The 13470-nt window shown below is 37.7% G+C and overlaps 1 protein-coding gene across 1 annotated transcript in view; it reads right to left on the minus strand.

Moving 5' to 3' along the window:
- Window positions 1–13470, minus strand: part of LOC111142998 (dihydropyrimidine dehydrogenase) — an 828681-nt gene that overhangs the window by 275278 nt on the left and 539933 nt on the right. The window contains exon 16 of the mRNA XM_022496386.1: window positions 8118–8201. Within this exon, the coding sequence (XP_022352094.1) occupies window positions 8118–8201 (84 nt within the window). The remainder of the gene's footprint in view (window positions 1–8117; window positions 8202–13470) is intronic.

Below are 13470 nucleotides of genomic sequence, written 5' to 3' on the forward strand. Positions count from 1 at the left end.
AGCCCTAGAGTCTTCCATCTTGAATCAAGACTCCTGGATTGTGAAAATGTCATGATTTTAATAAATCTACTTCCCTTGACTTACTTTTTTTGGGGGGGGGCACTATTTCCTTCAGTAGCCAGGCAAACCCACATGCTTTCTTCCTGACATTGCTCACCTTCTCCCAGCTCAAAGCCTTAAAGTGATCACACTCGAAAAGGCTGTTTCTATCCCAGTGGGAAATGTATAAAAACTTTATAGCTGAGGCACAAGTTGCCTTAATTTTAAGGTCTTCTTGAAAGTGGTAGCTCTTACGCCTTTCGTTGATTTGTCTTACTCATTATCCTTTCTCTTGCCTTATTGCAAACTCGGCTGCCTCTGAATCTCTCAGCTTCTGAGTGCTTACTAGGTTTTGGTCCAATCTTGGTTTTTTAGCCTAATATGCAGTGTCCTTTACTCCTGAGTCTTTTGTGCCTTTTAATAAATGACTCAGTCTTATTTTCCAGTTTTTCCAAATATTCTAGACTAGTTGGATCCGTGACTGGACCCTTCATTTCACTGCCAGCAATTCTGGTTTTCAATGTTGTTTCTACTCTGCACTGCTAATGCCTATTATTCTGTGTGACATTATGCTATGCAAACTCTCCATGGTACCATTGATAAGATCATAGCCTCTCCCTATCCTACTCCTGTGTCTCTCTCTTTCGGTCAAAGACATTTTTGGTTTATCTTCACGCTATAAGTCAGCAGGCATATAGAAAACTTTGCTATGCTTCTCAAAGTCACTATGATGTGATCGTTTGAGGGTGATTAAAAAAAACCACTTTAAAATACTACTGCTGCTATATTTTTGGAATATAACAAGTGATGAGTACAATAAAAGCCACACTAAGTTAAAAAAAGATACACACATTTAAAATGTTTTTCCTGCAACCACTCACCAGTAATCCACTTATTTGTACTACATGTAATTTTTTTTAACTTCCACATGATTGTTGTCCTAGACATTTATGTGATTACTCCCCCCACCTACAATTGGTATTTTAGTAAGATTTAAATGGCACTGCTTTCTGCTGAAAATTTAAAATTTTTGAGAGGAAGCAATCATATTATATCACTAACCAACATTAATAACTAAAACTGAAAACTCATAGAGAATCAGCTTAAGGCGAAATATTGGCGGTTACAGAAATGCCTCTTACAGATCTCCTGTAGTTATCTACTTATTTAAGCACCAATGTCTATGCACATGGTTGAGAATTAAGCTCAAATAAAAGTTGGGCAACAGAATACAGCATAAAGCAAATATTTCTGTTTGATCAGAGATACTTTTTTTCACAAACAAGTTGATTATTTATTTATTTATTTATTTTTTAAAAATATTTTATTTATTTATTTGACAGAGATCACAAGTAGGCAGAGAGGCAGGCAGAGAGAGAGAGGAGGAAGCAGGCTCCCTGCGGAGCAGAGAGCCCGATGCGGGACTTGATCCCAGGACCCTGAGATCATGACCTGAGCGGAAGGCAGAGGCTTAAACCACTGAGCCACCCAGGCGCCCAATAATTTATTTTAAAGCACTTCTAAAATTATAATGCCGCAAGGAAAATAAAAGAATAGGATATGTTGAATGTATATGGAGAATATCAGATTTCAGTCACTTTTGCAGAAGCTTATATCATGCAGTCATTTCTCATAGCTCTCCATGAAATGATGTTACTTTGTGACATAATGATTTCCAAACCTGTGAATGTGATGTTTCGGGGACTCAATCCACTGAAGCCAACCTAGGCCATCCCATATTTATCCATTCAACTTACAGACCTTAGTTCCAACTCCCGAACCTTAAGTTATATTCACCCATGCTAATTAGAGCAAGAATAACATCACTTTCAGGATGATGTGGCACTTTGTCATACATGTATTTTATAGGGGCTAGAGTTAAAAGGAATGTGAGGAAATCAAGAACCTGAAACAGAGGACATCTCATGGGCATGTACCAGACCAGTATCAAAAAAAATCTAACTCAGCAGTGATCCCTCTGCTTGAGGTCCACAAAAAGAGTCCAGGGAGGTCACTGTCGCTTCAGCTGTATTATACTACTGATAGGACTTCCATATTTTCTCTAGCCTTTGGGATATCTCATCCTCCTGAGTTCCTGAATTTCATTCCTCTGGGAAATATAGGTAGTACTATGAATTTTCAGTTGTGTTGGCTTTAAAACCCGTATCTTTTATACTGTCTCATCCACAAACATCTTATGGGGACCTGATCCAGGCAGATTGTGGTCATCGTTCATGGACCCTGTATTACATATGAGATGGGGATCTGTTAACCCAGCTGCTGGAGGAAGATTTTATTTCCCAAGGGAGATGCTAGCACATCTGGGGCAATGTGGTCTTCACACTTAGTTTTGGATTCTCTTTCTCCTGACAGACGTCTGCTCCCTGGCAAGGGTAAGAGTAATAATCTGTGGTTAATGTTTTATGAAAAATGTTGGCATGTTGTAATAAAAACAAAGCCCTTCTCTCTCTTTTTTTTAATAGGCATACAGAGTTTGTGTAAATTAAATTGGACATAGAACAGATCATGAGGGAAATACCAAAGTGTTGTTTGGGTGATCTTAATTTAAGTCAATAATTATTTAAGATCAGTAAACGTTTTAAGATTTACCACTTTACATCTGTTTGCTCTTACTTAGCTGAATCACCATGAAAGCAGGACTGCATATGTATTTCCTGGTGATGAAATTAATGTTAAGACTGTTTGAGTTAAGCATTTCAGTGTTTAGAAATTCTATGCAGAGGATGTGCTTAAATCAATGAGGGGGCTGTGAGAGAGCAAGACTTACCAGGTAATAACTGTGGCACTGCTGTCTTTCTTTAGGACATTGTTTTAAATGAGAAGCTAGAGTAGTCTTCCCTCTGATTACACTATCATTTTGGAATTTTCCATCTAAAAGCATCCTTACTGAAATAGGTGTACGCTCTATGGTAATCACACCTACAAGGAAGGCATTCAAACTACCAAAAAATGGGAATCCTATAAGGGCCAGGGAAATAAGATCTTTGTAGTGTCTTAGAATTGTTAGGCAAAGAAATTCAAATTCATTGACAGTGATTCAATCTCTAGGTTACCAGAGATTCTAACAAGAGTGTACTTCTATTTTCCACCTTTAAACTTGTTCATGTACAATATATTCTTTTTTCTTTCTCATGGAAAGTTTGGTTGACTGATGAGATATACTCAGTTAATAGATTAGATGTCATTTAAAATAGAATTAGACAGGTGATTTCTATTTGGATAATTTCAGTTGAAAAGTTGTGAATTCTAGGCAGAAAGGTATGGAGTCAGGAGTGCCCAGGGAATACTGGTTTATTCAGCTTAACTAGAGATTTGGATACACCCAAATGACCTGGAGGAAATACTGAATAGAGCGTCAGATGCTGGTCAGTGACAAGGGCATCAGAGGCTATGGACCTTGCTGGTTGGTTTCTTCAGGAGAAGACAAATTAGGTATCTTCCCAGTCCCTGATTCCTTTCCTGTGAATAAGGGGATCAAACTGGAAAATCCTTCAGGTTACTCTCAGTTCGAGAAATCGGTACTTCACTATGTCACATCATTGACACAAGGCAAAAAAGTAAACAATTTGTGTGAAAGATAAGAAAAAGCTTTAAAACTTCATGTTTTCTGATGGCAGGAAAAAAAAAATAATTTCAAGAGGACTTACAACTAGTACTGCGACGTCCTGAGGAGCACGCTGCCTCTTGCTCTTCCTTTTTGCCTTGTGGATGATAAAACAGGAAGGTGGGAAGACAAGGCATCTTAGCCCACACCTTCCATCCTCAACCTCCATCAATTCCTTTTTCTTTTCGTAGCTGATGGAGGGTCTAAGAATTAAAGGTACTGTTGGCTAAAGAAGGCAGCTTAGAGACTCTTCAATGTCAGGAACCTAGAAAGTAGGCAAAATTCTGGGAAGAGTTGGTTTGGATATTTAAGGGTGGAACTGGAGAGGCACGTACGAATCAAATCCATGTTTGGGAACAAGCATTTACCCTTGGTCAAACGTTTGCTGCTATTTGCATGAACCACATAGAGTGTTAAAGGAGAGCACTTAAGCTCTAGCTCCTCACTGCTGCATGGTAATGCAGGCCACCTGTAGCTGTATCTTCCATAATTCAAGAGAGTAAGAAATAGGATCTTCCTTTCAAATTTACCTATTTTTCAAATATTGGTAATAATTTCAGAAACAAGATAAACACAACAACAACAGAAAGCTATTCGAGTTTCTTCAACTCTTGCCTGACTTCACATTAGAACTTCTGCACGATGAAATTAAAAATAGTCAATTATTCAAGGACAAAAGAGGGGTATTCACCCAATGCCATCAGAATACTTCATATTTAGGAAAAGGAGAAGACCTCCAAGAGGTGACATTTTATCTGAACTTTATAGAATTGACTATAGTTTAATTATATTTATAAAGTAATATGACAGCACAGGAATTTGGCTTACACAGACTGCATGAAGACAATTTTTTTTTTTAAGATTTTATTTATTTGATAGAGAGAGAGGTGGGGAGCACCAGTAGGCAAAGTGGCAGGCAGAGGAAGAGGAAGAAGGCTCTCCAGTGAGCAGGGAGCCCGATGTGGGGTTTGATCCCAGGACTCTGGGATCATGACCTGAGCCGAAGGCAGCCGCTTAACCGACTGAGCCACGCAGGTGCCCCACAAGGACAACTTTAAATCTGAATGTTAAGACATCGGGGAGGCTCCCTTATTCAGAGAGATGCAACATCTACTTAGTAGATCCAGGTTTGCTTGTGTGTGTGTGTGTGTGTGTGTTTAAGGATTTTATTTTTATTTTTTTGACAGAGAGAGAAAGAGAGAGAGAGCACAAGCAGGGGGAGTGGAAGAGGGAAAGGAGGCTCCCCACTGAACAGGGAGCCCGATGCAGGGCTGGATCCCATCATGATCTGAGCCAAAGGCAGATTCCCAACCAACTGAGCCACCCAGGCACCCCTTGCTTGTGTTTTTATATATTTAGAGAAATGTAAATTTAGAACTACAAGAGACTTTAGAGATAACTTAGTCCTGTACTGCACTTTCAGTTAATAATAATAATATTTAACGCTTACGCTAGAATACCAATTTATTAAGAACTATTCTCGGTGACTTATCTACTTATCTATATTCAGGCTTCCATGCTAATAAAAGCTCAGGCCTTGGCAACTGCTGACCAGACTTGTGACATGGGAAGCATGGAGGCTTCAGTTTTTGTTGCTGTTTTATTTGTTTTTGTTTTTATTTTATTGTTGTTCTTGTACAGCAGGATAAAAACTCAACCTATTCAGAGGGTTATTGTGAGGACAAGAAAACTAATTTTTTTTTTCACGTTGTAATATACCTCTGACTCTTCAGAATGTACACAACTAAAGCTAGAGAATATTTTCACTTTCGCTTGAGCATCAAAATTATCAGGGATTTTCCATTTCACTTCGTCGGAAATATACAATTCAAATTCCCAAGGTCAGCTTGAGATTTTGTTTATTTCTACAAATTCCATAAATATATGATTTCTATATATTGTGGAGTAGAGGTTATAGCCTTCTCTGTTCAAAAATTTCACAATATTTGGTCACTTACAGGTACATTCATAGAGAGTTTAAATATCTAAATATAATTTAAATATATACATATGTAGTTAATATAAAATGACTTAGATACAAAGGCAGTATTTTTCCCTTATGAAATATTGGTGAGAAAATATATGACATAATGGCGGAAAAAACATGTTTAGAAAGGAAACTGTACCATACTGTGATACTCTGCCTCTTCTTAAGGGGCTAAAATTATGATGATTTCTAGAAACACCAGTGGAAAAAATACAAGAGAGTGTTTCCAATAGATAAATACTCTAGGCATGGAACTAATGTCACTTTGTTTCATTCATGAAGCAAACACTTATCAGTCTCTGGCGATGCTCACAGCGTGCTCTGCACACACGGACTTTCCAAGAGACGGAACGTGGGATCCCACTGCAATGGGGAAGAGGAACTGGAATAGCTTCTCAGTTCCCCACACTGAGTACAAATTTCCCATCCCAGCAGCTTACAAGTGTTCAAGACTATGAAGCTCAAAGAGAAAGGAAGAGGTAATGGAAACAGGAGGTAGAGAAATTGAAAGAAAAAAAAAAAGGAAGTAAAGGGAAAGATGAATAAGAAGACCCAGATATACCTGTGTCCACTCTAAAGAGTCAGATTTACAGTAAAGTTTTTTTTTTAATGAACTAATATTCTTCCTGCCCTCCATTTAAAATATTGAACATTCCTGTATCCTGAGGCAGAGTAATTATTTAAAATATGTTGGAGCAAAAACAACTACATTTGTTTTATTTTTCAATTCTATGACTTAAACGAGAATACAATTCAAAAGAAAATTTCTAAATGTGGCTGATAAGAACTGGTTTTGATTTTAGAAATTATAACAAGTAAAACAGCAATGTTCTCAAGTTTCCTTCAGCCTAAGGTATCATGGTTTTTGGAACATATGTTCTCCAAGAGTTTTAGAAATCTTAATACTAACTCTACTGCAAAATTTTACTGCTTGGTATCCTCATTCAGCCAAAGGCTATGCAAAAATTTATGTAGCTAAATAACTCTCTGGAGAGGATACACCTAAGACACTTAACAGCTGGGTAAGTTCAGATGTGTTCACAGAGTCAAAGCTCACTCTAAAAAAATAAGCTCAAGGTTGGGCAACATTTTCAAAATAATTGTCATTTCTGTGGCAAGGAATACAAATTAAAATGTATCCTTCTTTAAAACATTAGTCAACAGATCTAAATGTTTCCATAGCTGTTTTTATCCACTTAACTAAAAAAATATCTTGGGTCTAAGTTTCAGATACTGTGCAAGGGTTATAAAGAGAGAACCTTGACTACCTCAGGCCCTGTTCCAGCTGTGTTTTTAGAAGCCTTCCTCATTTCAGTCAAGGTACACATGTTGACATACTGTCAACCAAGGCTTGGTCTGTCACCACACTGACTGATCCTCTGGGTAACCTGTTGTGAGTGGAACAGAGGATATACTTGAAAAACATTGGACTAGGCCTTCTTCTTCCGCTGCTACATGAGAATGGTCTCTTCCTAAGTCACAAATCTATTCTGAATGTTAATTAAATATTTACAAGGTACTTTAAAATCTTCCCTGAATGCTAATATGAAAATAGCAACCTAGGTTCATTTGAATAAGCAGAAATTTTTGCCCTTCCAAATGAAGGGTCTCTGGCCTCTGAGTTTAATTCAAATAATCCAAGGATTTGGAAAAAAGAAAAAAAAAAAAGAATTGAACACCTACTATGTACAAGACCCCGTGCCAGATGTCAAGACAAAAGTAAACTTTCCAGGACTAGAAAATTTGTCATAAATGACAACATTTCATATTATTTAATTCACACATTTCCCTCTGGGCTTAAAAGCCAAATTAGATGCAAAACACTCACCTTTTTAGCATGAAGCTTTTACATTGCTCCTTAACACACAACACTGTATCCTAGTTACATAAAGATGCAGTATTTTCTTCATATTAACATATATTTCCACATTTTATTCATTAGGTTTTTGAAAATATTTTAGCATGAAGGTTCCATTTATTGTATCCCAAAATAAAAATAGCATCAAAGTCTTTTTGCAACTCCCAAAACACAGTTAGGGAATAATGATCATATGCTAAAAAATGTAAAATGCAATTTATGCTGTGCCCCATTTACTACAAAATCACTACGAACAATGCATTTTGTACAGTATATTGCTCCAGGGAAACTGGATCAGCATCAGGAATGAATAAAGAACATTGCATTTGAAATCAGCTAATTCTGCTTCAGTGCTTTTAAAAACTATTTGTTATGATATTACTTCCTGTCGAGCACATAATGTGATATTTTCCTCAATAAAACTAAACAGTTGCTGTAATTTCAGTTTCCCTCATTTTCCACTTTTTAAGCACTAAATATTTAAACAATGCAGACCTGGAAGTTTCAAGCCAGTTATCTGATCCACACATCTTGTGGCCTAAGGTACAGTTCCTATCCATATGGGGATATGTTCTTGTCCCCCAGAAATACACTGTTGAGGTCCTTACCTGCCCGCAAGCCAGGCCCATTCCTCTTTCTCCCATGCCATGTGGACACGATAAATTTAACTCCAGGGCATCTGCTCCAGAAGCCTTGAGGACGTGGAAGGAAAATGCAAGAAAAGGCAAAGCTTTATTTGTGTCCCGATACACTTTTGCCAATGGTAACTGAACATAGGTCACATTTGTTAAATTTAACCTTATAGCTATCTTGTGAGGTGAGTTCTGACTCTTTCAAATGAGAGTGTCTAAAAATAACAATGATAAGAACAGCAAATATTCCTTCGGTGCTGCTAAGTGCTCTATGTGCTTTATACTTATTATCTCTGATTCTCATAGTTCTTGGATTAGCAGGACACAAATTTTGCAGACAAGGAAACCGAAGCACATAGTTCATGACAAACCTGGTATATTAGGGACACAGCAGAGATTTTAACCCAGATCTGTTTGACATCACACTTAGTCTTCCCTACACAGCTTCTGTTTTTATAAAAACAAATCTTACCGATTCTGGACAATTGGTGCAACGCAAAATGGAGTAGGCTACGTGGAGTGCATACAAGTAAAATTTTAAATGTTTTTAACTGAGAATCAATTGTATTGCATTAGAAATAAGTTCACGATAAGAAACATGAAGTGCAGACAATTTTGTCTTTAATAATTAAATAGGATTCCTTCTAATTTAGCTCATTAATTCATTAATATACAAATGAGTCTTACAAAATTGAACACAGTAGTTCATTCGAAGTATTCTTAGATTACATGAAGAATCATAGAATTTGTGACCAGTCTTCTGTGAAAAACTCTCAAAAACAAGCAAAACGCTTTTTTAATAGTTTAATATGGTAACTGGAGGGATGGGGGATAAACTATAAATGAGTCACGTTTGTATATTATTTTACCTAACTTCTAGAATTTCTCCAATGCTACAATTTCTTACTAAGTAAGGTCAACTAGAAGCTTGAGTCTGTTTCTGTAACATTAAACACATCTGTCGCATCGCTTAAAAATAGAGTTTGTTACTTTGTAAGTGTACCACAAATCTTACTTTAGGCCAACAGCTCTTTCTTCAAGGGCTTGCTTTTTTTCCTGATTGTTCAAGATTTTAGCCCATTTTTTCCTGCTTTATAAATTTTAAGTAGGATCTCAACAAATTGAAGAATTCTAGTTAGCTATTCTTTGGTTGACAATCTTCCCAATCCTATTCATTAGTGAGTCTGCTTTTTCTTTTGCATATTTGTGAAAGTTCATTTGATTATTGAGCCTATTTTCTAATATGGTTTCATTATGGATTTTGATTCCCTAATTCAGTTTTAAAATGCTCCATATTATCTGAATATTACCATGAATCATGCTACTTTTTTTTTCCCTGCTGATTTGGTGGTAGGCATGAGCAAAGCACAGCCTGGGTTCTAATCCCAGATCTGCTAAGGAATAGGGGATGCTTTAGGAAGTTAGTTAATCTTCTTTGTTTCCAACTACTCAAGTATAAACTGTATATGATAGAACCTATCTAAAAACCATGTCATGTGGGAATTATCAGCTCAATTAAAAGATTGTACATTGCAATTATATACAGTATTTCCCATTTTCTTACTCTTAGTTATTTCAAATATTTCCTTTAGACTTCTTTCTTTCTTTAGCTGGAATTCAGTAATTAACAGAAATCAGTTCAACACCATTTTGGATTAGATAAACTTTAAGTGGCATCTGTAAACATATTTACATTATACATCTTTTTTTTTTTTTACATTATACATCTTTCTTAAAAGGTAAGTTGAAGCTTACAACTAGCCATGATAGTAGATGATAATAACTAACATTTATTGAGTACTTATGATATGCCAGATACTTTACTAGGCTCTTTGTAGTGGGATATAAATTTATTCCCATTTTATAAATGACAAAATAGAGGTTACAAAGAGTTCAAGGGACCTGGTTAATACTTCACATCTTGTAAATGAGGGTGGGGTCTTGAAACCAAGCATTCTGAGTCCAGAGCCTGTATTCTTACTATCAAAACTTATTAGAAATCACTAATTACAAGGCTGGAGTTGGTACAGTGTGTTAAGACATAACATTTGACATCCTTAAAGCTTCTAAACTTGAAGTAAAATTAAAATGTTGTAAAACCACTTATCCCCCCTTAAAGGTTTTCAGTGACTAATTAATTAATAAATATTTCCCCAGCATTATATACATCTACAAACATCGACCCACCAAACACATCTGAAAAGGCCTTTGATTATCTCAAAACTGAGATAATCCTGCTCAAGGTGACACCAAGAGACAGAGAATATTCATTTGGCCTCTGCTTGAATATTCTCCTCACAGGATGTACACCACCTTAAAAGGCAGTTAATTCCATTTTCAAGCAACTATATGCATTCAAAAAGCCTTAATTGCTGAATTAGCATGAAATGTTAAATTAACTGAAACTGGGCATGCATTCTGACTCCTGTTAGTCACAGCTTTTTAGTTTACTCACTTAGCCCAAAGTTTATTCTACCTCACCTAAATGATTACACAATAAAGTAATCTAGAGAAGGCCATGACATAGAAAATCTGCTGTTTCTAATTTCATTCATTATCTACTTATTACCCATTTATTTATATGAAGGAGAATTTCTATGTTAATAGCCAGAATTCTGGAGGCAGATTTCATGGGTTTGATTCCCACTTTTACTACATACTACCTGTGTGGTGTTGGGCATATTATTTGACTTTCCTTTGCTTCATCTTCCTTGTCTCCAAAAAGTGGAAAACCATCGAAGTAACTCATACCTTGTTTGGTAAGCTATAAATCAGCTTAATAAAAGTGAATGACTTAGAACAGTGCCAATGGACTATAGTAAATATTATGCAAGTATAAGCTATTACTGTCTAACTAGGGTTTCTCTGTCTGTCTTTCCATCCATCCATCCATCTACCAATCATACAGCCATCCAATTACAATCTCCAGCCTGCCCTTCCCCAGTCTTCATCTGTAAAAGGATTTAAAGTAATTATTTATACTTCAGTGGGGGAGGGAGAAAGAAAAGGGGAAAAAATAATACTTAATAATTATCAAAATAGTGATAGCAGTGTAGTTTCTAAAATTCTCTGAGTCATTTAATAAAAACTCTCAGAAAAACTAAGTTAGCAAAATCACAAACCTTTGTACGATATATACAACAAAATCAGATACAAAGTTCTTCCTCTTCTCCTTTCTTACTCCTCCCTTCCTCCCTGATCATGTAGTTTTAAAGTCATTAGGTAGGACACACAAAGGTAGCTAGCTGACCAAGAGGATATAGAAGGAGCCATGAGAGGCCAGCATGGGATATCAGAGCCCAAGAATAATAAGATGGATGTCCACGTAGAGGGTGGCTTGCTATAGTACATCAGGACCCAGGTAGGAAGGAAGGTGTCCATGGGTGGTAGGGACTGGCAAAAAGCATCAGAGCCCCAGACGGTCAGGAGGGTGTTCCCTTGGTGCGACATAAAAGGTACACTTCTTGAATATTCTCTTAATTTCATCTGTTAAGAGAATATAAAATGTGCAATGTTGGCTTTCTACATAGCAACACTGTCATCTAGTCTCAACTATCCAAAACTAGAGACACAAGTTTATGATCTTGAACCACTCTGAATTGGATTTGGCACAGATTAACCCTGAACGGGCTTGGGCTCCATGGACTCTAAGTCAGTGACTATCTGTTGTATGCAAGGAGGAGTCCACCTTTCTTGATTCCATCCTGTCCTGCTAACTGTCACTCTGCAGAGACTTATATCCACCTGCTGCTACACATTTCTATAATGTACCTGTCTACTTTCTACTTCAGCCTACTTGAGATCTCCTAACTCTATCATCAATTCAATTTCACAATACACTGCTAGCCCAAATTCAGGTTAAAAAATGGTAAGAACCTGGCTTTTAAGTGGTTTGTTTGGTCCCTCTGCTAGGAATGGTGTGGTCACCTGGTTTTGATACCTGTCTTTCCCCTGAACCTTCCTTGTGTCATCCTACCAATCACGGTCAGAACTTTGGCAATCCTTTCTCAGATCCCTGACTTAAAATCTTCTTTGTATTTGTATCTTAATCACCTCAAGCTCATGGGTGCCAAATGAAGTACCACGCTTCTCATTTATCCTGTAATTGCTTCCTTTTCCTTGGTCACATATCAGGACACCAGTTCCGTACCCTTATTTTACTTCAACAAATATTTGACAGGTACCCACTGGTAAGCAAAGCCCTGTGCTTGGATTGGAGATTAAGCAGTAAACCAGTCAGGAGTCTCCGCCCCCAAGGAGCTTGCTTTGTAATAAGCAGGACAGACATTAAAGAGCTAATGACTCCATTGCTTATTACTTCATTAAATGTCACAAAGGAAAAGAACAGGCAGAGGGACACTGAGATTCTGGGGAGCCTGAAGCTTAAACAAACTGGGAAAACTTCCTTAAGAAAAAAATTAATTAAAAGTACAAATACAGGGCACCTGGGTGCCTCAGTGGGTTAAAGCCTCTGCCTTCGGCTCAGGTCATGATCTCAGGGTCCTGGGATTGAGCCCCGCATCAGGCTCTCTGCTCAGCAAGGAGCTTGTGTCCTTCTTTCTCTCTGCCTGCCTCTCTGCCTACTTGTGATCTCTCTCTCTGTCAAAAAAATAAATAAAAACTTTAAAAAAAAATTACAAATACAAAATTTAGGTACAGGGTCTTGGAAGTGACTTGGGCAAGTAAGGGCCTTGAAGCTTATGTTTCACTAGTTTTAATGGTAAATTGGCTTCTGAGGACAGGAGCTCAGAAGGAGCAAGGCAGAGGATTTAACCCACTAGTCAGGGCACTCAGAGTTGAGAAAAAGAACATACTGTGAGCAAGAGAGAAAATTCCAGGCCAAGGGAACAGCAAAGGCTCTCAGTTGGGAGCATGTCAGAGGAGTAACAAAAGACCAGTGGGTGTCGAACATGGACAGCAAACTGAGGATGACATTGGGGAGACAGGCAGGGGCCAGACTATGTAGTAATTCCAGGTGAAGTTAAGGATTTCACCTCTTAGGAGAAATAGTGGGAAGATTTCGAAGGGACTGAGAGCAAGGAGATGAGTGGCGCTGTCTCAGATCAACTGGGATTAGGGTGGCAGAGATACCTATGGAGACACATTCAATGTATACGCTGCTTCAAATTTGATGGCCTTACTTGCCACACAAACTTTGGCCACTAGCCTAAAAAGGGACTTCAGTCCCTGTGGCTGTCCTGGCAACTCCTATATTGCCAGCTCTCACAGCTCCCTCAGCATGAAAGCTGTGCTTTACCACAGCCGCCGGCGTACTAGTCCCAGTGACAGCTCCAGGAATGCCAGTGCCCAGCCAGCCCTGACCAGGGGG

The sequence above is a fragment of the Enhydra lutris genome, unplaced genomic scaffold, assembly GCF_002288905.1.
Source record: "Enhydra lutris kenyoni isolate GAN:26980312 unplaced genomic scaffold, ASM228890v2 scaffoldscaffold9, whole genome shotgun sequence".
NCBI classification, from domain to species: Eukaryota; Metazoa; Chordata; class Mammalia; order Carnivora; family Mustelidae; genus Enhydra; species Enhydra lutris.